This window comes from Mustelus asterias, chromosome 27 (genome assembly GCF_964213995.1).
Source record: "Mustelus asterias chromosome 27, sMusAst1.hap1.1, whole genome shotgun sequence".
Classification (NCBI taxonomy): Eukaryota; Metazoa; Chordata; class Chondrichthyes; order Carcharhiniformes; family Triakidae; genus Mustelus; species Mustelus asterias.
Window position 1 is genome coordinate 32,303,289 of NC_135827.1, and position 26,786 is coordinate 32,330,074.

Consider the following 26,786-nt stretch of genomic DNA (forward strand, 5'->3'; position numbering starts at 1 on the left):
GCCCTTCTCAAAGAATCCTTACAGTGCAGAAGGAGGCCATTCAGCCCACATCAACAACAATCCCACCCAGGCCCTATCCTCACAATCCCATGTATTTGCCCTGCCAATACCCCAGACAATAAGGGGCAATTTTACACTGCCAATCAATCTAATCTGCATGTCTTTGGAGTTTGGGAGGAAACCGGAAGCACCCGAAGGAAACCCACGCAGACATAGGGAGAATGTGCAAACTCTGCACAGATAATGATCCGAGGCTGGAATCGAACCGTGGGGCGGCACGGTAGCACAGTGGTTAGCACTGCTGCTTCACAGCTCCAGGGACCCGGGTTCGATTCCCGGCTCGGGTCACTGTCTGTGTGGAGTTTGCACATTCTCCCCGTGTCTGCGTGGGTTTCCTCCGGGTGCTCCAGTTTCCTCCCACAGTCCAAAGATGTGCGGGTTAGGTTGATTGGCCGTGCTAAAAATTGTCCTGAGTGTCCTGAGATGCGTTTGTTAGAGGGATTAGTGGGTAAATATGTAGGGATATGGGGGTAGGGCCTGGGTGGGATTGTGGTCGGTGCAGACTCGAAGGGCCGAATGGCCTCTTTCTGTGCTGTAGGGTTTCTATCTATGAACCTAGGTTCCCGGAGCTGTGAGGCAGCAGTGCTAACCACTGTGACAATGTGCCAGCTTTTGAACATATTGTGCCTTCCAGCAACCTGCTCCAAAGATTGATGACTCTTTGTAAAACCAAAGCTATCTTTGGTTCAACTTTTACTCAAGTCCCCGTTTTTTTTTAACCTATCTAACGTAAGTAATCAGACACTGACTAATCCTGTCATTACTTTAAAGGCTGTCTTGAAAATTTCCTTTGCTTTTCAAGAGAGCAATAAGATACAGCTCTCCAAATGTGATGGTGAATGAGCCTTAGAATCATAGAATCCCTACATGTAGAAGGAGGCCATTTGGCCCATCGAGTCTGCACTGACAACAATCCCACCTTGGCCCTATCCCCATAACCCCACATACTGCTAATCCCTTTAACCTATGCATCCCAGGGCAATTTAGCATGGCCAATGGACTTTACCTACACATCTTTGGACTGTGGGAGGAAACCGGAGCACCCGGAGGAAACCCACGCAGACACGGGGAGAATGTGCAGACTTCGCACAGACAGTGACCCAAGCCGGGAATTGAACCCAGGTCCCTGGAGCTGTGAGGCAGCAGTGCTAACCACTGTGCCACCTTTAATTAGATGCACTCTAAATATTTTCAGGACTACGTGGAGGGAAAAGAAACCAGATGCAGTATTCCATTAGAGGTCAACTGAGTTTCAATAAGGGTAATAGTGTTTTTGTTTGATATTGGATGATCCCAGTAATTCATCCAAACACTCCAGATTTGTTTCTTTTGCCATAGTCTTGCCACATTATGGACCTTTGGAGAACCAAGCCCTTCATGCGAGTAGCGAAGATATAGAGTTAGATAATCGGAAAACAATTTGTACCATCGTGCAGGTGAAATTATTTCATGAGGATGTGTCTTAAGGCTTTAGGTACCTTTCCCCTATGTTCTTTAGTATCGAGCCTTCTGAGTTCACGCATCCGTTCAGCTGCTGCGTAGGCGTGCTCCCGCATACCCTTCGCTGCGTAGATGTGAAGAATTCTGAAACCAAATAAATCAGGCAATTGCTAATTACAATTATCACATTACTCTGTTTCTTCGAAGACACTTTAGTAGTTCGGTGACCAATCTTTTGTCAAGTGGGACAGCGTCGAGTCACAGTATTAGGTGATATAAGTGTCCTTCCAAATCAGTGTTGTGAGAGGGACTGAATGAAAGATGGGTGTATCACCATGGTGAAAATGGAAAATCAGAAGGATCTTTGTTCCCGGAACTGTCTTTATGTGCCTCACCTGAAGAAGGAGTGACACTCTGCAAGCTTGTGCTACCAAATAAACCTGTTGGACTTTAACCTGGTGTTGTGAGACTTCTTACTGTGCTTATCCCAGTCCAACGCCAGCACCTCCACATCATTTCAACTTCATGGTCAGGGCTACACTTTTAATTCCAGATTTTTTTATTGAATTCAAATTTCACCATCTGCCATAGTGGGATTTGAACCTGGATCCCAAACCGTGCTCTCTCTGGATTACTAGTCCAGTGACAATACCACTGTCTCCCTTTATTTTTAAAGTGAGCCCCCTAGTTCTAGATTCCCCTATGAGATAAAACATTCTCCCAGCATCCACCCTATAGGCTTCTTATATGTTTCACTTCCCATTCTTCGAATCTCCAATGAGTATGGACCCAACCTCCTCCACCTTTCCTCATAATACAATCTAGTGAACCTTCTCTGAACTGCTTCATTGCAAGTATAGCCGCCCTTAAGTAAGGTGACCAAAAAATGCGGAAGACATTTGTTCTGGACGACAGGACAAGGGGGGGATTTGAGAAACAAGGAAATCAAGAGAGAGATTTAGTGTCACACCATTTCTAAGGCACAGCTTCAAAGAATTATGATTTTGATAGGTGACACTCCCACTTGTCAATTTCAAATATTCACTTTGCCCCCTCCTCCCCAACCTATTGTCCTGCCTCTGTCATGGTTGATCCATGCCCAGGTCTCTCAGAATTTAGCTCTGAGACTCACGTGAACAGTTAGGGAAGTCCTCCCTCTGATTTTCCCAAACCTAAAGTGTAGAATCATGTTGGTTTTTTTACTCCCTTCAACAAAAAAACAATAACTTGCACTTATTTAGCACCTGCGAGGTGATAAAACATCTCAAGGTGCTTCACAGGAGTGTTAATGTGAAACTGAGTCATCACGCAAAGAGATAGTAAGGCGAGTTGGTCAAAGAGGTAAGAAATAAGGAGCGCCTAAAAGAGAGAAGAACAAAAGAAAAATACAGATTTCAGGGAGGGAATTCCAGAGCCTAAAAGTCACAGCCGAAGGTGTGGCAGCCAATGGCGGACCAATGAAACTTACAGCATGATCACAACTGTAATCGCAAAGCATGGGGATTGTAGACACAAGGTTTGTGGCAAACTTACTTAATTCCCCTTGTGCAGTTCCACTGATTGTACAATAACATCAACTGACTTGGAAGGGTTAGTGAGCAGTCAATAAGCAAGCTCAGAGTCAACATTAACTGGAATGCAATCGTGAACTCGAGATGTGTTGGTTCACTTGCAGCAGTCTGCCACCAGTAAATTAATCATAGAATTCCTACAGTGCAGAAGGAGGCCATTCGACCCATCATGTCTACACTGACGACAATCCCACCCAGGCCCTATCCCCATAACCCCATGGATTTATCCTAGCGAGCCCCCCCTGACACTAAGGGGCAATTTAGCACAGCCAATCCACCTAACCCGGCACATCTTTGGACTGTGGGAGGAAACCGGAGCACCCAGAGGAAACCCACGCAGACACGGGGAGAATGTGCAAACTCCACACAGACAGTGACTCCAAGGTGGGAATTGAACCCGGGTCCTTGGCGCTGTGAGGCAGCAGTGCTAACCACTGTGCCACCGTGCCTCCCATTAGGTTGAACTTTTGGTAATTTTGTTGAGAGAAATGCAGACATTAAATTAAAAGTCCATGGGATAGATTTTCACTTTCAGCTCCTTAGTAATATTGGATTACCCTCCTTTTATAGAACCCATCTGTTTTCTTTTATTCCTTTGATTTGAAAATGGGATATATAATTTAAAAGTAATTCCTAATTTAGTTTGAATATTTTCCTGTTTCATTTTATTTGCTGTATTAGTAGAAATTGAGTTCACAATAGAATCATAGAAACCCTAAGTGCAGAAAGAGCCATTTGGCCCATCGAGTCTGCACCGACCACAATCCCACCCAGGCCCTACCCCCATTTCCCTACATATTTAGCCACTAATCCCTCTAACCTACGCATCTCAGGATACTAAGGGGCAATTTTAGCTTGGCCAATCAACCTAACCCGCACATCTTTGGACTGTGGGAGGAAACCAGAGCACCCAGAGGAAATTCACACAGACACGAGGAGAATGTGCAAACTCCACACAGACAGTGACCCAAGCCGGGAATCGCACCCAGGTCCCTGGAGCTGTGAAGCAGCAGCAGTGCTAACCACTGTGCTACCGTGCCGCCCCAGTGGAGGAGTGGAAACAAATTGAGGTTGTTACAAGAGCAGAAAGGATAATCAATTCCGCTTATATTGCAGTGTTAATGTAAGCCTACTTGTGACACTAACAAATAAACTTAAACATGTGTCGTAATGGTCCTCATATATATTTTAGTGTGCCTCTCCCAATTTCTTCTCTTCCCTTTTCTAACATGCGTATTAATGTAGTGCAAAGATTTTCATACAAACATAAAGTTAATTTATTTATTAGTCACAAGTAAGGCTTACATTAACACTGCAATTAAGTTACTGGTGAAATTCCCCTAGTCACCACACTATGGCAACTTTTCGGGTCAATGTCCCTAACCAGCACATCTTTCAGACTGTGGGAGGAAACCGGTGCACCCGGAGGGAACCCACACAGACACGGGGAGAACGTGCAAACTCCACATAGACAGTGACCCAAGCCGGGAATCAAACCCAGGTCCCTGGTGCTGTGAATCAGCAGTGCTAACCACTGTGCTATTGAGTCGCTTGCAATCTCGACGTTTTCAAGCAAACCATCAGCAAATCTAGCACAACTGGGTTGAGAATCTCCAAGTTTTGTACTGATAATATTTCTCAGTAGATTGCCAGACAATAATTATTCTGTACAAGCATCGCCAAAATAGAGCTCAGAGTTTGTTGACTGTTAACAGCACCTGCGCCAACAGTTGCTGCCAGCATATTAAAACTGACAAGCATCAATCAATGTCCCCTCTTCCACCACCCGCATGTTTGCAGGTAAAAGATTATCAAAATGAAGCCATGCAAGGATTGGAAACTGAGTGAAACTCTCATGCTGGTTTTAAGATGCTTGAATTTCTCTTTTACACTGAATGAGTTATCCACACCTCGTGATTACAATCGTGCTCTGGCAACGTTACTGTGCCCTTATACAATCTCCTTTTGCATCAAACCCAGGCAGCTTTAACTGTGCATCCACTGCCAAAATGTACAATTTATCCCGGGTGTCAGGTTGCCGCCTTTCTACTGGCGTGGCTCCAAGTTATGGGGCGGCACGATGGCGCAATGGTTGGCACTGCTGTCTCACAGCGCCAGGGACCCGGGTTCAACTCCACACTGTCTGTGTGGAGTTTGCACGTTTTTCCCGTGTCTGCGTGGGTTTCCTCCGGGTGCTCCGGTTTCCTCCCACACTCCCAAAGATTGGCCGTGTTAAATTGCCCCTTAGTGTCCAAAGATGTGTAGGTTAGGTGGATTGGCCATGCTAAGATGCTCTTTTGGAGAGTGTCCAAAGATGTGTAGGTTAGGTGGATTGGCCATGCTAAGATGCTCTTTTGGAGAGCCAGTGCAGACTCGAAGGCCAAATGGCCTCCTTCTGCACTGTAGGGATTCTATGATTCTATGAAGCTAGATTCTCCAAATTTAAACTTAAATGCCTCAGTGCTTAACTACGGGACTAGGTTCTAACCTAGCATCGACATTTAACACTTTCTTTCAGCGCTATGATTTGAAGTGTGATGGATATTCTCACATTGACTCACCAGGGCATATTTTCAGCTTACTGCTCGGTTGTAGAATGGGCATTGCCAATTGGCCAGCCTTTTATTGGTTTTAATTATTTTGCCAGATATAAAGACCAAGAAAGCTCAATCTCACATCAGGCACAAGTAAGTAAGCAATGATGTCAAGGGAGAGTTCCATAAATACATGAATTAAATGCTGCGAATGATAAATTTTCCTCTGCCAAGATGATCTTTTGTTTTGTTCCACTGAGCTGATGGCAGTAATTATGCAGCTATCTGTGCAGTGTTCTTTAGTGGTTTACACACTTCCAATTATAAGCATCTGGCTGCCTGTCACCCTTTGACTTTGTGCCAACAGTTTCCAAGTAAATTAGAGGTCTGTTCTTTTGCAATGCTTGAGCTGGAGTTATTTTGCTACTAGCATGAATCTGAAGCAATTTCAAGCCACCTTCACGACTGGTCTCACCATTCTCATTTGAGAATGCAATTTGCTTTCATTTGTCATCTCCATCCCTCTCTTTTATCATCATTTCTGCGTAGGAAATGTGAGTTTGTAGTTCCGTTTTATTTTATATCTGAATTCATTGGGCCGGAATCTCCGACCCAGCCGGCGGCTGGGATTCTCCGGTGACTGCAGCAGTGAATGAAGATTTGGCTGAGCGCCAAATTCCCCCTTCCTCGTGGCGGATGGGTGTGAATAGCCAGATAATTCTGGCCATCATTACTCACTGAGGCATGTAGTATAGAAATTAATTATTTACTTTATTACTAATCATAATTAATAATAAATTAATACCTTACTTAATTAATTAATAATTAATAATTTACTGGTGCAGAAGATGAAGTCGCATGGGATCAGAGGTGAGCTAACAAGGTGGATACAAAACTTGCTTGGTCAAAGAAAACAGAAGGTAGCAGTGGAAGGGTGTGTTTCTGAATGGAGGGCTGTGACAAGTGGTGTTCCTCAGGGATCAGTGCTGGGATCTTTGCTGTTTGTAATATATATAAATGATTTGGAGGACAGTGTAACTGGATTGATTAGTAAGTTTGCGGATGACACAAAGGTTGGTGGATTTGCAGATAGCAATGAGGACCATCAGAGGATACAGCAGGATATAGATCAGTTGGAGACTTGGGCAGAGAGATGGCAGATGGAGTTTAATCCAGACAAATGTGAGGTAATACATTTTGGAAGGTCTAATACAGATAGGAAATATACAGTAAATGGCAGAACCCTTAAGAGTATTGATAGGCAAAGGGATCTGGGTGTACAGGTACACAGGTCACTGAAAGTGTCAATGCAGGTGGAGAAGGTAGTCAAGAAGGCATACGGCATGCTTGCATTCATCGGCCGGGGTATTGAGTTTAAAAATTGGCAAGTTATGTTGCAGCTTTATAGAACCTTAGTTAGGCCGCACTTAGAATATAGTGTCCAATTCTGGTCACCACACTACCAGAAGGATGTGGAGGCTTTGGAGAGGGTACAGAAAAGATTTACCAGGATGTTGCCTGGTATGGAGGGCATTAGCTATGAGAGGAGGTTGGAGAAACTTTGTTTGTTCTCACTGGAGCGACGGAGGTTGAGGGGAGACCTGATAGAATTCTACAAGATTATGAGAGGCATGGACAGAGTGGATAGTCAGAAGCTTTTTTCCAGGGTGGAAGAGTCAATTACTAGGGGGCATAAGTTTAGGGTGCGAGGGGCAAGGTTTAAAAGAGATGTACGAGGCAGATTTTTTACACAGAGAGTAGTGGGTGCCTGGAACTCGTTGCCGGGGGAGGTAGTGGAAGTGGATACGATAGTGAGTTTTAAGGGGCGTCTTGACAAGTACATGAATAGGATGGGAATAGAGGGATATGGTCCCCGGAAGGGTAGGGGGTTTTAGTTAAGTTGGGCAGCATGGTCGGTGCAGGCTTGGAGGGCCGAAGGGCCTGTTCCTGTGCTGTAATTTTCTTTGTTCTTTGTTCTTTGTACTTATTTACTTCCAAGTTAGTACTAACACGACCAACATTAAAGAGTAATAAAATGATTAAATAAATTTACATGCTGTCCTCAGGACTCCTCAATTCACTTCACTGACTGTATTTAAGGTTTCAGTTTGGTCCCTGTACAAGAAGAGATCCTTCTTGAGCCATTATCATACCATATTCTTTCTCATTCATTGATCTTCATGGATTGCCAGGCAAGCCTTTGTGCTTTACAAACAACAGGGTGTTGACATGACTGACACAAACAGCAAGTTCTTATCTCAGTCAAATCATCAAGGGGAAAGGAGGCAGTTGGAAAAAGTTGCCAGCGTATCTCACTTCTTGTTTTTTTCGATATTATGAGTGGCACAGTGGTTAGCACTGCTGCCTCACAGCGCCAGGGACCTGGGTTCATATCCGGCCTTGGGTCACTGTCTGTGTGGAGTCTGCACGTTCTCCCCGTGTCTGCATGGGTTCCCTCCGGGTGCTCCGGTTTCCTCCCACAGTCCAAAGATGTGTGGGTTAGGTTGATTGGCCATGCTAAATTTCCCCTCTGCGTCAGGGGAATAGCTAGGGTAAATGCATGGGGTTATGGGGATAGAGACTGGGTGGGATTGTGGTCGGTGCAGACTCGATGGGCCGAATCATCTCCTTCTGCACTGTAGGATTCTATGAAACTGACCCTTAGTGTCAGGGTGACGGGATAGGGTGGGATAGGGCCTGGGGGAATTGTTGCTGGTGCAGGCTCGATGGGCTGAATGGCCTTCTAAACAGTAGGGATTATATGATTCTATGATTAGTTTCAGCGACATTAAGCCACGGTCATGTCAGTGTCCTGTTCATTTACAAATGAACAAAGTTTTACCCCCTTTTACGAAGATATCACTCCCATCAATTTTGTTCAAAGTTGCTTGGGAATTATGTTCTAAGGGTTGATCTGCTTTCATTTTGTTCTGAAGCACCAGTCCAATGATTGTTGCGTACTGGGAACATTCGAAGAGGAGGAGGTCATTCAGTCCCTCAAACCTGTTCCACCATTCAATTGGATCATGGCTGATCTATACCTCAATGTAAGTTATCTGTCTTTGCCATATCTCTTTGTGTGCAGTTTTGGTGTCCTTATCTGAGAAAGGATGTTCTTGCAATAGAGGGGGTGCAGCGAAGGTTTACCAGGCTGATTCCTGGGATGGCAGGTCTGTCATTGAGGATTATATTCATTGGAGTTTAGAAGAATGAGAGGGGGTCTCATCGAAACTTATAAAATTCGAACAGGGAAGATTCAGAAAGAATTTTTCCGATAGTGGGGGAGTCCAGAACTAGGGGTCATAGTTGACAATAAGGGGTAAACCTTTTAGGACTGAGGTGAGGAGAAATGTCTTCACCCAGAGGGTGGTGAATGTGTGGAATTCACCACCACAGAACGTAGTTGAGGCCAAAATGTTGTGTGATTTCAAGAAGAAATTAGATATAGCTCTTGGGGATCAGGATATTGAATTTGATGATCAGCTATGATCAAAATGAATGGTAGAGCAGATTTGAAGGGCCGTATGGCCTACTCCTGCTTCTATCTTCTATGTTTCTCTTGGTACCCTTACCGAACAATAAGCTATCAAACTTTAATTAAAATAACTTGCATAATTCTAATAATAAGCAGAAAGCAGCTGCAGCAGAAGGGTTCTGAGGATAACTGCTACAGTTCCGGTCTCCGACATTACTGATATGGAAATGGGGAGAGTTTGCACATTGGTTCATTTTAATTCCACTCTTCACTGACCCAAAAATTCATGAGACTGAAGGACGGCTGTGTGCAAACGTGTATTTATTTTGCTCTTTCTTTACATATGAAGTGAGATAACACACCACTTATTGGCTTTTACAGGTGCTCCATTAGAACAAGACTAATCTTACGTAGAGCATAAATACAACTGTAAATATCTTAATAAGAATATATTTTTGATGATCAGAATTAAAGCCATATACTCTTTGTATTAGATTATTTTACCTATTCGGGCCAAAGTAGAAAGCTTCCATTGACCACCAAAATACTTTGCGTATTTTACACAGAATATACAGAACAGAAACAGACCTTTCAGCTCAGCTAGTCTGCATTGGTGTTTATGGAGCACTCGCGCTTCCTCAGACTCCTCATCGCTAATATTCTTCAAATCCTTTCTCCTTCATGCTTTCATAGAGCTTCCCCTTACTACTTCAATTGTGGTAACACGTTCCACGTTCTTCCCATTGTTTGGGTAAATAAATCTCTTTTGAATTCCTTGTTGGATTGGACAGTCTCTATAGGGATTAACACCCTGTCACAGGGGTTTAGGCACTTGGATTTGACGCTACCTGTATATTTTAGCTTCCCATATGCTGAAGGTGGCCAGAGCACCAACTCAAAGGAGGATTGAATGTGAAGTCAATTTGAAAATGCAAGTATTGTTGGGGAATGAATCAGGCCAAACCCTATTGTTGGTTGCCCACTGAGCGGTATTTTGAACAGTGACATTGGTGGCTTTTGATGGCAGTTCAGATATATGAAAGTGAAGCTTAGGCAAGCACATAACTATTAGATTGGAATGAGTTTTACAAAGGCCAAAGAAGACAGAGTTGTCTTTCTTTGGTGGCTCTGTCTGAACATGTGCCGTTATTTTACAAACACCATTTGATTCTTTGTAAAAGCTAACTTCTCAAAGTGGGAAGTTAGGTAGTACATCAAGTTCTTCACACTACGGACAATATTTGAACAACTGTCAAAACAGAGAATATGACTTTAATCATAAACAAATAAAATGTAATCGAAAGCAAACATGTCTCCAATGCTTTGAAGTCACATGTATGGTACAGACATGAAAAAGCCAATATAGTGGATCCTTCTTAAGGTCAATAACTATTTGCTAGCAACAAGGGTTATTATTATTAAGCAGGACACCACCTAACCCACCCCTGGACTGTTTGAAATGCAATATATTTTGTCAAAAATTAAATGCGAGCGCCATTAGAACTTCATGAAGGTGAGATACAATAAAACTATAGAGAGGAACATTGCACTTTGCTTGCCTTCTTTAATCCCATCACTTCAATGAGCCAATTGAATTCAGCATTCAAAGATAAAGACAATTTAGTTCCAATTCAAAGCCAACTGTACTAATTCAAACAAAACTTGAAACATGAAAAATGCTTCACTATTTTCATCGAATTACATTGGAGACACAGAACAGGACAATTGGCCAATATCTGAATTGATACTCTAAATGGGCCTCCGCCCACCTTTCTATCTCTAACCATTTCAGTATAACCCTGTACGCCTTTCTCCCTCAATTTTTATCCAACCTCCCTTTAAATACATCAAGATAATTCTATTTTTATGGTCAGAATTGCTATTACCTGCAGAAACATCATTGATTTGTATCTCAGCTAATTTGGCTATTCAATGCACATTTTTCACATCAGAAAACGTTACATTGTATGACTACTCTCCCACATGAAAGACAACTAACAAAAGGTTGGGTTGACAGATTATTACACAAGCAGTATAATTTGGCTAATAGCAGTATAATTTGGATAAATGTGGGGTTATCCACTTTGGAAGCAAACACAGGAAGGCAGATTTCTATCTGAATGGCCATAAATCAGGATAAGGGAATGTGCAACAAGACCTGGGTGTCCTCATACATCAGTCACTGAAGGTAAGCATGCAGGTGCAGCAGGCAATAAAAAAGGCAAATAGTACGCTGGCCTTCATAGCGGGAGGATCCGAGTACAGGAACAGGAATATAAGAACATAAGAACATAAGAAATAGGAGCAGGAGTAGGCCATCTAGCCCCTCGAGCCTGCTGCACCATTCAATAAGATCATGGCTGATCTGAAGTGGATCAGTTCCACTTACCCACCTGATCCCCATAACCCCTAATTCCCTTACCGATCAGGAATCCATCTATCCGTGATTTAAACATATTCAACGAGGTAGCCTCCACCACTTCAGTGGGCAGAGAATTCCAGAGATTCACCACCCTCGGAGAGAAGAAGTTCCTCCTCAACTCTGTCCTAAACTGACCCCCCTTTATTTTGAGGCTGTGCCCTCTAGTTCTAGCTTCCTTTCTAAGTGGAAAGAATCTCTCCACCTCTACCCTATCCAGCCCCTTCATTATCTTATAGGTCTCTATAAGATCCCCCCTCAGCCTTCTAAATTCCAACGAGTACAAACCCAATCTGCTCAGTCTCTCCTCATAATCAACACCCCTCATCTCTGGTATCAGCCTGGTGAACCTTCTCTGCACTCCCTCCAAGGCCAATGTCTTGCTGCAATTATACAGGGCCTTGGTGAGGCCACAGTTGGAATATTGTGTGCAGTTTTGGTCTCCTTCTCTGAAGAAGGATGCTCTTGCTCTAGAGGGAGTACAGCAAAGGTTTACCAGACTGATTTCTGAGATGGCAGGGCTGATGTATGAGGAGAGATTGAGTCGGTTAGGATTGTGTTCATTGGAGTTCAGAAGAATGAGGGGGGGATCTCATTGAAACCTATAAAATTCTAACAAGACTAGCCAGGGTAGATGCTAGAAGGATGTTCCAATGGTTGGGGTGTCCATAACCGGGAGTCACAGTCCGAGGATACGGGGTAGACCGTTTAGGACAGAAATGAGGAGGAGTTTCTTCACCCAGAGAGTGGTAAGTCTATGGAATTTGTTACCACAGAAAGTAGTTGAGGCCAAAACATTGAATGTTTTCAACAAGCAGTTAGATGGAGCTCTTGAAGCGAAGGGGATCAAAGGATATGGGGGTTAAGGCGGGATCAAGCTTTTGAGTTGGATGATCAGCCATGATCGTAATGAATGGCAGAGCAAGCTCAAAGGACCAAATGGCCTGCTCTCCTGCTCCAATTTTCTATGTTTCTATATTTATACTGAACAATGAAATATGAATTGGATAACACTCTATCCTAGGATCAGAAATGTTATGTCATGGTAATTATTGGATATATGGTATGCTGTCCACTTAATTTTGTTCTTTTGAATATTTCCAACATGTTGCTAAAGAACACACTATTAAACTTCATGTGGAACAATACTGGAGAGGGTTTGGTGGATGCACAGTATCCATTAACTAGGAAAGAGTGGCGACTATGGGCTACAGCAGGGACTTTTACTAGAACAACAAGCTTCTCATCAATCCCACTGGGGTAACAGGGTTTCTTTTGTCTTAAACATAAAGGTGTGGGAACATTAATCGCAAATACTTAAAACATGCAATTTGTTTGCCTAAGATTTCAAAGAAAGTTCAGATTCATTTAAATATGCCTGTTCAAGGAATTGAACAAGCAAACATGATCCAATCATGGGCTAATATTTGCACAGTTTAATTTCAGCTCACTCCAAGAGGAAACAATTCTTGTGGCAGAGGTTTGATGTATTCGTCTGGAATAAGTATTTTTTTTAAAGCAAGCTGATTTGAAGAAGTTAAGTAACCTTCGTGCGATGATCTGAAAAGGGCTTCACATTAGCTCCTGCGACAGAATTCCTGAGTTAAAATACTCCCACACATGTGTTACACATACACTGTCACAACTTGATCTTTTGGCTAACATCAAGCATCAGATTAAGTCTCCCCAAGATGGGATGCAAAGCCTTATAAAGAACAATGAACAATACAGCACAGGATCGGGCCCTTTGGCCCTCCAAGCCTGCGCCGATCACATTGTCCTATCTCGACCAACCGCTTATATCCCTCTATTCCCCATTTGTTCATGTGCCTATCAAGATAAGTCTTAACTGTGGCGAACGTAACTGCCCCAACCACCTCACTTGGCTGTGCACTCCAGGCCCCCACCACCCACTGTGTGAAAAACTTCCCCCCGCACATCTCCACTATCTTGTCAGCTTGGATCGTGTGTGTCTCTCTTGTGGGGACCATGAATTGGATTCAATTTGAATTTGAACTTGGTTTTTGGAGCAAGCAAGGAGATGGATTTGGGTTTGCCCAGACCACTTCGAGCATTGGCTTTGTAACTTGAAGAATGGAGTAAATCCTTTGAAAAATGTAGCTCAGGGAGTGGTTAGTCTACTGATATAAGCAGTAGCTTGAAAAATACATCAGCCAACCAAATAAGACCGATGGAAATGTAATTGCATCGTTGGGATTTTTTAAAGTTAATTATGTTGTCTAAAGTCAAATGCAACAAATCAGAGAACACATTTCAACTCCAGTGATAGTTCACTACACCACAGAATAGAAAGCTTCCTAATTCTGTCTCTTTGCAAACCATTTCTAACAGATATATGTGCACAACATATGGGGAGTAGTTTAAATAATTACACTGTTGACAGATCAGTGTCAAGCAGTGTTATCTATCAGCTATCCTTTAAGAAATGTTGCCCACTGCCTTAACTGAGCTATATCATTGAACTAATTAGTATGTGAACAATTAGAAGATTATAACCTAGGAATGTAGGTCCTACATATTGGCAACAAACACTAAGAGCTCTCTCTGGCTAGCCCCAAATTGATTTTAACATATAACCGCAAAGAGTTTGCATGTTCTCCCCGTGTTTGTGTGGGTTTCCTCCGGGTGCTCTGGTTTCCTCCCACACTCCAAAGATGTGTGGGTTAGGTTGATTGGCCAGGCTGAATTGCCAATAAGAAGTCTCACAACACCAGGTTAAAGTCCAACAGGTTTAGTTGGTAGCACAAGCCACAAGCTTTCGGAGCGCTGCTCCTTCATCAGGTGAGTGGGAGTTCTGTTCACAAACAGGGCATATAAAGACACAAACTCAATTTACAAAATAATGGTTGGAATGCGAGTCTTTGCAGGTAATCAAGTCTTAAAGGTACAGACTTTAAGACTTGATTACCTGTAAAGACTCACATTCCAACCATTATTTTGTAAATTGAGTTTGTGTCTTTATGTGCCCTGTTTGTGAACAGAACTCCCACTCACCTGATGAAGGAGCAGCGCTCCGAAAGCTTGTGGCTTGTGCTACCAAATAAACCTATTGGACTTTAACCTGGTGTTGTGAGACTTCTTACTGTGCTTACCCCAGTCCAACGCCGGCATCTCCACATCATGAATTGCCAATGTCAAGGGGGGTGGGTTAGCAGGGAAAATATGTGGGATTATAGGGATAGTGCCTGGGTGGGATTGTTGGCAGTGCAGGCTGAATGGGCCGAATGGCCTCCTTCTGCACTGGATTCCATAAAATAATAATCTGAAAATGATAAACACTGCACTCTTGTAAACAGGCTCTGCAAACCACAAGCATCTTTCACTGGCAATGCCATGGCTCTTTCGCACACAGTCAGCTCATTCCTATTCAATCTACACCTTTTATTTCCCCAGCTCTATTGTAAAGAAACGTACGTGTCATTGTCTTCGTCTTGCTGGAGAAGTTTCTCAATGGCCATGCCGGCAATGGTTCTCCTGGCATCCTCCAGCTCCACCAGCCCAGGCTCGGGAACAGAAATGGGCAAGGGCACAAACTGAGGCGGCAGAGACTGCAGTGAGTTTGCCTGACACGGCGTCACCGGGGCCGGCAGGGTGGAAAGTGTCTGGCTCCAGGAGAAGTAACTGAGCGCCGACGGCTGCTGCTGCTCTGCAAGGTCCAGCTGTGGAAGGCCAGCGGGAGCGACAGTCCTTGACTGCGGAGAAACCAAAGCCATGTTAACAACTGGGAGTGTCTTTTTGAACTACACTTAAGGTTGCTGATTAATACAAAAGCAGAAAATGCTGGAAAAACTCAGTACTTCTGACAGTGACTGTGGAGAGAGAATAGAGCTCATTTGATTTGATTTGATTTATTATTGTCACATGTATTAGTATACAGTGAAAAGTATTTTTCTTGCACGCTATACAGACAAAGCATACCGTACATAGAGAAGGAAAGGAGAGAGTGCAGAATGTAGTGTTGCAGTCATAGCTAGGGTGTAGAGAAAGATCAACTTAATGCAAGGTAGGTCCATTCAAAAGTCTGATGGCAGCAGGGAAGAAGCTGTTCTTGAGGTTGGTACGTGACCTCAGACTTTTGTATCTTTTTTGCAAAGGAAGAAGGTGGAAGAGAGAGTGTTCGGGGTGCATGAGACCCTTAATTATGCTTTCGAGTGGCTCTATTCTGTCTCCACAGATGCTGTCAGACCTGCTGGGTTTTGCCAGCATTTTGTGTCTTTGTTTCAGATTCCAGCATCCGCAGTAATTCGCTTTTATCTTGCTGATTAATACACTGATTATCCAGTGGCACAGTGGTTAGCACAGCTGCCTCACAGTGCCAGGGACCCGGGTTCAATTCCCAGCTTGGGTCACTGTCTGTGCAGAGTTTGCACGTTCTCCCCGTGTCTGTGTGGGTTTCCTCCGGGTGCTCTGGCTTCCTCCCACAGTCTGAAGGACGTGCTGGTTAGGTGCATTGGCCATGCTAAATTCTCCCTCAGTGAACCCAAACAGGCGCTGGAGTGTGGCGACTAGGGCATTTTCACAGTAACTTCATTGCAGTGTTAATGTGACACTAATAAACTTTATTTATTTATCTACTGCAGGCTAATGGCTCTAGTTCAATGGGATCACTGTTGCCTCCTAGTCAAAGAGTGCAAGTCCTACACTAGAACCATAAGCCAGCCTGACACACCGTCCACTACTGAGGGGCTGCTTCATTAGAAGAGATTTGCTGTCAAACTGAGTCCCCCACCTGTCCTCTCAGTTAAATAGAAATGATCCCATGGCTTTACTTCAAATAAAAGATAGGATTTTCCTTGGTATTCAGGCCATTAGTCATCCTTCAACCAACAATCACCACATTTTATATCTTTACTACTGTGGGATCTTCCTGTGCACAAGTCAGCTGCCGTGTTTAACATTTAGCATTAGTGGTCAGCACTGCTGTCTCACAGCACCAGGGACCTGGGTTTGATTTCTACCTTGGTGACGGAGTTTGCACGTTCTCCCCGTGTCTGCATGGGTTCCCTCCGGGTGCTCCGGTTTCCTCCCACAGTTCAAAGATGTGTAGGTTAGATGGATTGGCCATGCTAAATTGCCCCTTAACAGTCAGGGGGACTAGCAGGGTAAATACATGAGATTATGGGGATAGGGCCTGGGTGGGATTGTTGTCAGTGCAGGCTTGATGGGCCAAATGGCCCCCTTCTGCACTGTAGAGATTCTCTGATTACAACAATAACTACCTTACAACAGATTTCATTGGGTAAAGTGCTCTGGGACATGCTGAGGCCATGAAAGGCACCATATAAATGCACTTTTTTTTTCCCAGTGGCTTAAAAAATATTATGTTGCCTACCACCGAACATTCTGAAGAATTAATTTGTTTACATTTGTAAAATGGGTGCTTTTGAAACTGGGTTTTGGGTGCAGTTTTTGAGAGAGAGAGCTGACTGGCGGTGATTTAACCAGACGGTCAGGTTGGACGAGGAGTTCTTGAGCTGGAAGAGTGCTCACGACAGAGTTGTTGGCTTGAGCCAGTGACTATGACTCAAGTCCGTGTTGAGTCACATTTTTTTGACTTGGGCATGGGGAAAAGGATGACTTTGTTACAACTCTGACTCAGCAAGAAGCTTTGAATGTGCTCGGTGCAGAGTAACAGGCAAGGAAGATAAAAAGCAAAGGGGAAAATAAAGAAGAGGGTCGAGGGAATGAAAAGAATATGTAAACAGGTATTTATCAAATGGAACAGGGGAAAGCAAGATATTCAAAGTTGCAGTAATATCTGAATGTCGAAACTACACCTCATGGATCCCATGTGATTTGAGAAGTTGCTGGGGTGTAGAGGGAGATCAGTAGAATAGTTAGCCAGAGGCGAGAAATGGTTTTATTTCTTCTAACAGTTTTTGGGTGTCACAGTCAGAGCCATCCAAAGTTAGCGATTCAAATCAAATTTTCGGATTGTTCCCAGTGCGGGCAATTGCCTAGAAGAAGACCAAACCTCCCAGGCAATTGCCATGTAATCTTTACCTGGGAACCTCTGGAGGATTCCCTAGCACATCTTTAGGGGCACGCTTCAGATTCATTGCCCCAGAGCTCAGAGTTACAGCCCATTAGGTGGACTCTTGGGTTGTTTAGCAAGAAGAGTAGAAAACAAACCTCTGGAAATTCCTTTGCCACTGTCAGTGATAGTGGAGTCAGGCACTTTAGGAACATTTAAGTCTCTCTGCAGTGAATGGAGTTTAGGCTGAGTGCTAAATTCTCCGTTCTCGCTGGCAGTAGCAGCGGGGCGGATGAGGCCGGAGAATTCCAGCCAAGCTGTTGCTGATGTTGTCACCTAAGAGTCTAGACCAATGTTCACCTAAACTCAAGCTCAATGGGTTGTTGGATAGTGAACATAGGACCCGGGTACAATCCCGGTCTTGGGTTGTTGGATAGTGAACATAGGAACATAGGAATTAGGAGCAGAAGCAGGCAAATTCAGCCCTTCAAGCCTGCTCCGCCATTCAACCAGATCATGGCTGATCTCTCCCTGGTCTCAAATCCAGCTCTTCATCTGTTCCCCATATCCCCTTATCCTTTTTTCTATTAGAAGTATATCTCTCTCCTTCTTGAAACCATTCAATGATTCAGACTCCACCGTGCTATGGGGCAGCGAGTTCCACAAATTCACCACCCTCTGCGAGAAGTAGTTCCTCCTCATCTCAGTTTTAAATCTACTGCCTCTCAGCCTATACCTGTGACCTCTTGTTCTCGATTGCCCCATAAGAGGAAACATTTGGTCTATGTTTACTTTATCAATGCCTTTTAGTATTTTATATCCCTCGATCAGATCCCCTCTCACCCTTCTAAACTCCAGCGAGTATAAGCTCAAACTATCTAAGCTCTCCCCATACATCAACGCTTTCATCCCCGGAATCAATCTGGTGAATTTCCGTCTGAACTGCCTCCAATGCCATCACATCCTTCCTCAAATAAGGAGACCAAAACTGGACAAGGCCTAGTGAGCAGGTCTCAGAACCATGAGTGATTTCTCTCCTCCCTTGTTAAGAGCATTAGGTCAGTCATTATGGTTCTACAAGCAACCTCCCAAAAAGCTCAATAAATCTATCCCCTCCTGTGGTTGCCATTATTCAGTTCAGCGCAGACTGGGGCATCAAACCCTCAACTTTGAACTTTGAGCTTTGATGAGCCCTGGAAAGTGTGTCCTGAATCAGGGCTCTTTGTGCGAGAGTATGAAGATTCTGGAAATATTTGTACCTGACAATTCACCCCGAAGTTGCTCAGCAGTGGCTGTGGAGTATAAGACATCACTGAGGGAGGTCCCATCACCGCATAGCTGGAACAGACAGGCTGCATGCACATGTCTTGCATGTATGAGGAGTTCACTGCTTCATGGGAGGTGTAATCAGGACACGGTGGCCACTGTGGGATCGGGGGCAGGGTAGCAGAAGTCGACTGGGGCAGCCATGTAGTGTGGAAAGTTCCCTCTTCTGCGTGTTGCACTGATGGTGAAGGAATATCAGCCTCGGGGAACATAGGGTGACCTAAAGACAGTGAAAAAAATAACATCAATAATTGTGATAGCGTGTTTACGTTCAGAATCTAACTGCAGTGACATTAAACACTTTCATTGCAAATGTTGTAAGAATTCACACATAGAAACATAGGAACGAGAAGCAGGAGGAGGCCATTCGGCCCTTCGAGCCTGCTCCGCCATTCATTTTGATCATGGCTGACCATCAAATTCAATATCCTGATTCCCCCTTCCCCCCCATATCCCTTGATCCCTTTAGCCCCAAGAGCGATATCTAATTTCTTCTTGAAATCAGACAATGTTTTGCCCTCAACTACATTCTGTGGTCGTGAATTCCACACATTCACCACCCTCTGGATGAAGAAATTCCTCCTCACCTCAGTTCTAAAAGGTTTACCCCTTATCCTCAAACTGTGACCCCCTTAGTTCTGAACTCCCCCCACCATCGGAACATTCTTTCTGAATCTACCCTGTCTAACCCCGTTAGAATTTTATAAGTTTTTATGAGATCCCCACTCACTCTTCTAAACTCCAATGATTACAATCCGAACCGACTTAGTCTCTCCTCATATGACAGACACACCATCCTTATTATACCAGTATTGTGGCTTCTCCAACCCTCACATGAACCAAGTTATTTATAGTGCTCAGGAATTGTGGAATTAAAATCACTTTAAATACTTAAGCCTACATTTTACTGTTTATAATCACAATGTTTCTTTCTCCTCTTTAGCTCCATTTTCAAGTTGGGCTTTGTAAAGCGGATTTCCTGCTTGTGACAGAGAATGAACAAGTGGTGAGCACTGCTGCCTCACAGCGCCAGGGACCCGGGTACAATCCCGGCCTTGGGTGACTGTCCGTGTGGAGTTTGCACATTCTCCCCATGTCTGCATGGGTTTCATCCGGGTGCTCCGGTTTCCTCCCACACTCCAACGATATGTGGGTTAGGTGGATTGACCATGCTAAATTGCCCCTTAGTGTCAGGGGGATTAGCAGGGTAAATGCATGGGTGTGAGGCCTGGGTGGGATTGTTCTTGGTGCAGATTTGATGGGCCAAATGGTCTTCTTCGGCAGTGTAGGGATTCTATGATTCTAGTCGGAGGCAAATTTACTGGATCTGCCCGCCACAGGAATTGCATCGGACGAGGGGCGGACTGTGAAAAGGTCCGTTGACCTCAGGTGGGATTTTCTGATTTCGGGGCGAAAGTGACTGGAAAATCCCGCCCCGTGATTCTAAGTGCTTTACTGAAGAGAAAGAGTTTGCACAGGGTAACTTTACACTGGCCACAAGGATGAATATTCAGGGCAGTGATAGAAAACATAGAAAATAAGAGCAGGAGGAGGCCATTCGGCCCTTTGAGCCGGTTTAATATCATGGTTTACTATACTGAGTGCAAGACATAAAGTTCTCCTCAGTGGCTGAGCCAGTGAAGGTCTACTCTGTACATTATAAAGAGCATTTATTTTCCTCATTGATTCATAACACCAACCGAGTGAAATGGTTTACCTCCCATTTTATCCAGGGGAGAATATGAACATATGAATAAGGAAGGATAGGAAAATTGCTTTCTTCTCTATCGAGCCTATTCTAGGTCATGACTTGTCACACTGCGCACACTCCCAACTACACCCAAACCACAACAAGTATTGAAAGAGGAAAAAACAAAAAGAGATAAAAATCCAGCCCAGCTTGGAGCAGAGAAATTCTGGGAAATTCACTTGCTACCCCTTCCTCAGAGATCCAATCTATTCCAGGAGATCACTCTGACCCCGATAATTCTATCATATGTCTGGATTTCAAAAGATTCAAGAACCTATCCAACTCTGTCTTAAAGACACCCAATGACCTGGCCTTCACAGCATTCTGCGGCAAAGAGTTCCACAGATTCATCACTCTCTGGCTGAAGAAATTCCTCCTCATTTCTGTTTTAAAGAATCATCCTTTTAGCCTGAGGTTGTGCCCTCTGGTTCTAGTTTTTCCTACTAGTGGAAACATCCGCTCCACGCCCACTCTATCCAGGTCTCGCAGTATCCTTAAGTTTCAATAAGATCCCCCCTCATCCTTCTAAACTCCAACGAGTACAGACCCAGAGACCTCAACTGTTCCTCATACGACAAGCTCTTCATTCCAGGGATCATTCTTGTGAACCTCCTCTGGACCTTTCCAAGGCCAGCACATCCCTCCTTAGGTGTGGGGCCCAAAACTGCTCACAATACTCCAAATGGGGTCTGACCAGAACCTTATACAGCCTCAGAAGTACATCCCTGCTCTTGTATTCTTGCACTCTCAACATGAATGCTAACGTTGCATTTGCTTTCCTAACTGCTGACTGAACCTGCACGTTAACCTTAAGAGAATCTTGAACAATGACTCCCAAGTCCGTTTGTGTTTCTGATTTCCTAAGCATTTTCCCATTTATCCCCGGAACAGGTTATTAGCCTCTGTCACCAGGGGCTTATAGCTTGAGGGGCACCACTCCACATCAGGCATGGCTGACCAGGAGTCTCTCCCACTTTTACTGCCAACCATTGGCGTGTTTGGAAGGATTTTCCAGGTTGACACTTCAACCTCTTTGACCGCGTTATGAGCACATCTTCCTTGACTATCAATCCTGGGGTGGGACTCAAACCCAGAGCTTCTGCGCCACAAGACCTCTTGAAATAAAATCATACAATGCTCAAAATTCTTAGCAGCTTATGGTAGCATCTGTGGCACAAGGCCTGTTCTTTTAACGGGAGTTATCTCCGTTTTTCTCCACTACTGGTCCTCTGCACCCATTTTTACGAGAGAGAAATGACTGGGAGTGTCTCCCTTCACCTGATACCTGCTTCACCTGGAATGCGCTGGTTCAAATGCAAGCAAAAATATTCTATTTCCTGTCTGTCATTCTGGAAAGGCAATTGATCATGAAGAACAAGTGGCGGCATTATGTGGAACTACTTGGCACTTTATATATAGACACACATTAAATAAACAGGATGGCAGCTGGCACAAGAGATTTTGGTTAGCTGATAAAAGTAATGTCAATTATAAACAGAAAATCAAGTGGACACAGTAACAATTAACAAACGAATGACTGTGCGTGAGCAATCTAACCAGTAAAAAACATTTCCACACTACTGTTCAGTCTGCAATGTGCCAGTTCCTTGTCAAGGTTATAATGTTTGTGCAAGTTATGTACAGGGTATGGTAGATCTTACCTATTTGTGAATAACATGTCATTGAAAGGTGTGGCAAAACCATCTGCTGGACATTAAAAAAAATAGTTAGAAAAATTATTACATGTATTTTTATTTGTAGCTGTAAATACAAGTTATTTAGAATTGGTGAGGGTGTTTTGTACATTTTCCACCTGCAATGCATTCAAACTAATACGTGCATAAGCTAAATAGCATAATTCAAATTATCAGTTAGTTTCATTCATCTTAATATGCTTAAATCAGGATCAGCAGTAAAAGGTTGTTCTGTGGTTCTTTTGACAGTAGCTTCTGTAGTCACGACTTCTATCGCCAGAAGAACAAAAGCAGCAAATGCAAAGGAACACAACACCCTACAAGTTCAGCTCCAAGTCACTCAAATCTTTGAAATGCATTGGCTGTTCCTTCATTGTCAGTGGGTCAAAATGCTGGAACTTCCTCCCCAGCAGCACTGTGGGTGTACCTACACCACACGGACTGCAGCGGTTCAAGAAGGCTGCTAACCACCACCTTCTCGAGGGCAATTAGGGATGGGCAATAAATGCCGGCCTCGCCAGCAATGCACAAATTTAATTTAATTTTTAATATTCTGTGTGTAAAGTTCTGTAATGTTCTGTGAAATGAGTTTTTTTAAGGGAAAATAATTATCATGACTTTTAAAAAATTCGTTCATGGGGCAAGGGTGCCGCTGGCTGGCCCGCATTTATTGCCCATCCCCAGATTGTCCTTGGAGGATGGTTGAGAGTCAGCCACATTGCTGTGGCTCTGGAGTCACTTGCAGACCAGACCAGGTAAGGATGGCAGATTTCCTTCCCTAAAGGACATTAGTGAACCAGATGGGTTTTTCCAACAATCGACAATGGTTTCATGGTCATCAGTAGATTCTTAATTCCAGATTTTTTTTTACTGAATTCAAATTCCACCATCTGCCATTGTGGGATTCGAACCCGGGTCCCCAGAACATTGGCTGAGTTACTGATATTAATAGTTTAGCACGAATACCATTAGGCCATCACCTCCTCTTGTATTTTGGGAAATGTTAAACCAAACAGTGATCTTTGAACCACAAACTGAGCTACACCTGGTGAACTTTCTTTATTGACTGTAACTAAGATTGTAGAGTTGGTACACACCAGTACTAAAGTTGGTAATTCAAAATGACACAGTGGTTAGCACTACTGCCTCACAGTGCCGGGGACCCAGGTTCGATTCCCAGCTTGGGTCACTGTGCAGAGTCTGTGTGGGTCCCCTCGGGTGCTCTGGTGTCCTCCCACAGTCTGAAAGACATGCTGGTTAGGTGCATTGGTCATGCTAAATTCCCCCTCAGTGTACTCAACAGGTGCCACAGCGTGTTGACTAGGGGATTTTCACAGTAACTTCATAGCCGTGTTAACGTAAGCCGACTTGTGACTAATAAATAAACTTTAACTTTACTATTAAAATTCACTTGGCTCCAAATAAGACATCAAGATCAGGTTCCACATGTAAACTGACGACAGACAGCTCTGCCTCACCACCATTTCTCTTGACTCCTCTACTTTGTATTGCCATGGGGAATGCGGTGAAATTTCAATTCAATTAAACAAATTGGAGGAGAAATGCAAATGCTGGTGTTGACTCGATGGGCTGAATGGCCTCCTGCTGCATTGTAGGGATTCTGTGAAATTCATTGTTTTTGATCCCCACAAACTCAGTTCCCTTGTCACTGATTCTATCGCTGACCTTGGTCATTACCTCATTGAATCATAGAACCCCTGTGATGCAGAAGGAGTAAGAAGTTTAACAACACCAGGTTAAAGTCCAACAGGTTTATTTGGTAGCAAAAGCCACACAAGCTTTCGGAGCTCTTAGCCCCTTCTTCAGGTGAGTGGAGACAATACACATCTTTTTAGCCTGTCTTGATGCTCTCTCCACTCACATTGTTTCGTTTCTTAAAGACTTGATTAGTTGTAAGTATTTGCATTCCAACCATTATTCATGTAAATTGAGTCTGTGTCTTTATAAGCTCTGTTTGTGAACAGAATTCCCACTCACCTGAAGAAGGAGCTCCGAAAGCTTGTGTGGCTTTTGCTACCAAATAAACCTGTTGGACTTTAACCTGGTGTTGTTAAACTTCTTACTGTGTTTACCCCAGTCCAACGCCGGCATCTCCACATCATACAGAAGGAGGCCATTCGTCCCATTGGGTCTGCAACGACTCTCTGAAAGATCAGCTTACCCCAGGCAAGCCATTTAAAATGCCATTGGCTCCTGTTCGGGCCACGGTGATGGTAAATGCCGAGTTGTTCAAATCCCCAAAGTGAAACTTGGAACACCTACCCTTAACTGTGCTTGCAATTTGTATAGTATGAGGAAATGTTTTGAAATCTGGAAATGATGTCCCCAACTATTTGTGATGATTTTAACAACGTAAATGCTCATTAAGAAATGGAAAGGAAAATAGAAGTACACTTAGGTAAGATAAAGGCTTTATCCAATATCACTGCTTCAAACAACTCCAAACAATCTTAACTACCCTTAGAGCTAACTCTCTCCAATCTGTTCCAAAGCACCTTATCTATTTTAAGAGCTATAAAAGGCCAATAATTTTTACCATACAGTGCCTTCACATCTGTTGGATTTGCTTCTGAAGTTAAGCTGCAGTTTGCTTTTTAAATCTGGTTTCTTTCACACACTGGATTGGCCATGCTATATTTCCCCTTAGTGTCCCAAGATGTGTAGGCTAGGTGGATTGGCCATGCTAAATTTCCTCTTAGTGTCCCAAGATGTGTAGGCTAGGTGGATTGGCCATGCTAAATTTCCTCTTAGTGTCCCAAGATGTGTAGGCTAGGTGGATTGGCCATGTTAAATTTCCCCTTAGTGTCCCAAGATGTGTAGGTTAGGTGGATTAGGCATGGTACAGTGTGCAGGGTTACAGGGACGGAGGGGAGGGTTTGGGTGGGATAGTCTTCGGTGGGACGGCCTCTTTCTGCACTGTGGAGATTCAATGGTTCTAAAACGATATGTTTTTCACACTCTGGAGCTTATTGACCTCCTTCTGAAGGGTTGCAGTGAAGCCAAGTTTACTTTGCATTCTGGCAACCAGCTTCATGGGACGTTAAGCCATTGACAAATTACTTGGCGTAATTGCCTGTTGTGGTGGTAAAACAGTGGCAACTGTACAGCAAACAAAGAGTTGGGACAAGTATACATGGGATATCGACCTGTCCCACAATTAATGTAGCACATAATAAAGCAAAATAAACAAGCAGAGTTAATTAATTTGCATTTAGGTGTTGTCGAGCGAGGATAAAAGTTTTCTGCTTTGCATTTCAGCTGGCACGCCTTGTGGCTGGATAACCTGCAATGTTACAGTTTCAAACACTCTTCTCACGCATTTGACTATATTTGAGGTACCTCGCTTTGTGTCCTGGGCATACAAACAAAGAGGAGTTGCCACATATTTGAAGCTTTAGGGGCATTGGCACCAGTGCTATAGATATGAAGAAAGTAAGCTGTCGGATTTGTTACCATGGTACATCTATTACAGAATCATAGAATCCCTACAGTGCAGAAGGAGACCATTCAGCCCATCAAGACTGCGACAAACACAATCCCACCCAGGCCCTATTCCCGTAACCCCACATATTTACCCTGCTAATCCCCCTGACACTAGGGTCAATTTAGCATGGCCAATCCACCTAACCCGCACATCTTTGGACTGTGGGAGGAAACCGGGGCACCTGAACGAAACCCATGCAGACAATGTGCCAACTCCACACGGACAATTACCTGAGGCTGGAATTGAACCCAGGTCCCTGGCGCTGTGAGGCAGCAGTGCTAACCACTGTGCTACTGTGCCACTCTCTGGAGAACAGAGTTCCAGAGACTCATGGCTCTGGAAATTTGTTGGGTGTATTCAGGAGGAATTTTTCATTCAGTATGTGGATGGCCTGACTAGAGAGAGGGCAAAACTTGACCTCCTCTTGGGAAATAAGGAAGGGCAGGTGACAGAAGTGTCAGTGAGGGATCACTCTGGGACCAGTGACCATAATTCTATTGGTTTTAAGATAGCTATGGAGAATGATAGGTCTGGCCCAAAAGTTAAAATTCTAAATTGGGGCAAGGCCAATTTTGATGGTATCAGGCAGGAACTTTCAAAAGTTAATTGGGGGAGCCTGTGGGAAGGCAAAGGGACGTCTGGTAAGTGACACGCTTTCAAAAGTGTGTTAACCAGGGTTCAGGGTAAACACATTTCTCTTAGAGTGAAGGGCAAGGCTGGCGGAAGTAGGGAACCCTGGATGACTCGGGATATTGAGGCCCTGGTCAAGAAGAAGAAAGAGGCACATGACATGCATAGGCAGCTGGGATCAAGCGAATCCCTTGAAAAGTATAGGGGGTGTAGGAGTAGAGTTAAGAGAGAAATCAGGAGGGCAAAAAGGGGACACGACATTGTTTTGGCAGATAAGGCAAAGGAGAATCCAAAGAGCTTCTACAAATACATAAAGGGCAAAAGAATAACAAGGGAGAGAGTAGGGCCTCTTAAGGATCAACAGGGTCATCGATGTGCGGATCCACA

The 26,786-nt window shown here is 43.9% G+C and overlaps 1 protein-coding gene across 1 annotated transcript in view; it reads right to left on the reverse strand.

Annotated features, from left to right (window-relative positions):
* The window catches only part of nfkbid (nuclear factor of kappa light polypeptide gene enhancer in B-cells inhibitor, delta), a 159,083-nt gene that overhangs the window by 35,210 nt on the left and 97,087 nt on the right, over positions 1-26,786 (reverse strand). The window contains exons 5-8 of the mRNA XM_078199151.1: positions 22,232-22,274; positions 18,754-19,040; positions 14,935-15,212; positions 1,539-1,644 (exon numbers count right to left, since the gene is read on the reverse strand). Of these exons, the coding sequence (XP_078055277.1) occupies positions 1,539-1,644; positions 14,935-15,212; positions 18,754-19,040; positions 22,232-22,274 (714 nt within the window). The remainder of the gene's footprint in view (positions 1-1,538; positions 1,645-14,934; positions 15,213-18,753; positions 19,041-22,231; positions 22,275-26,786) is intronic.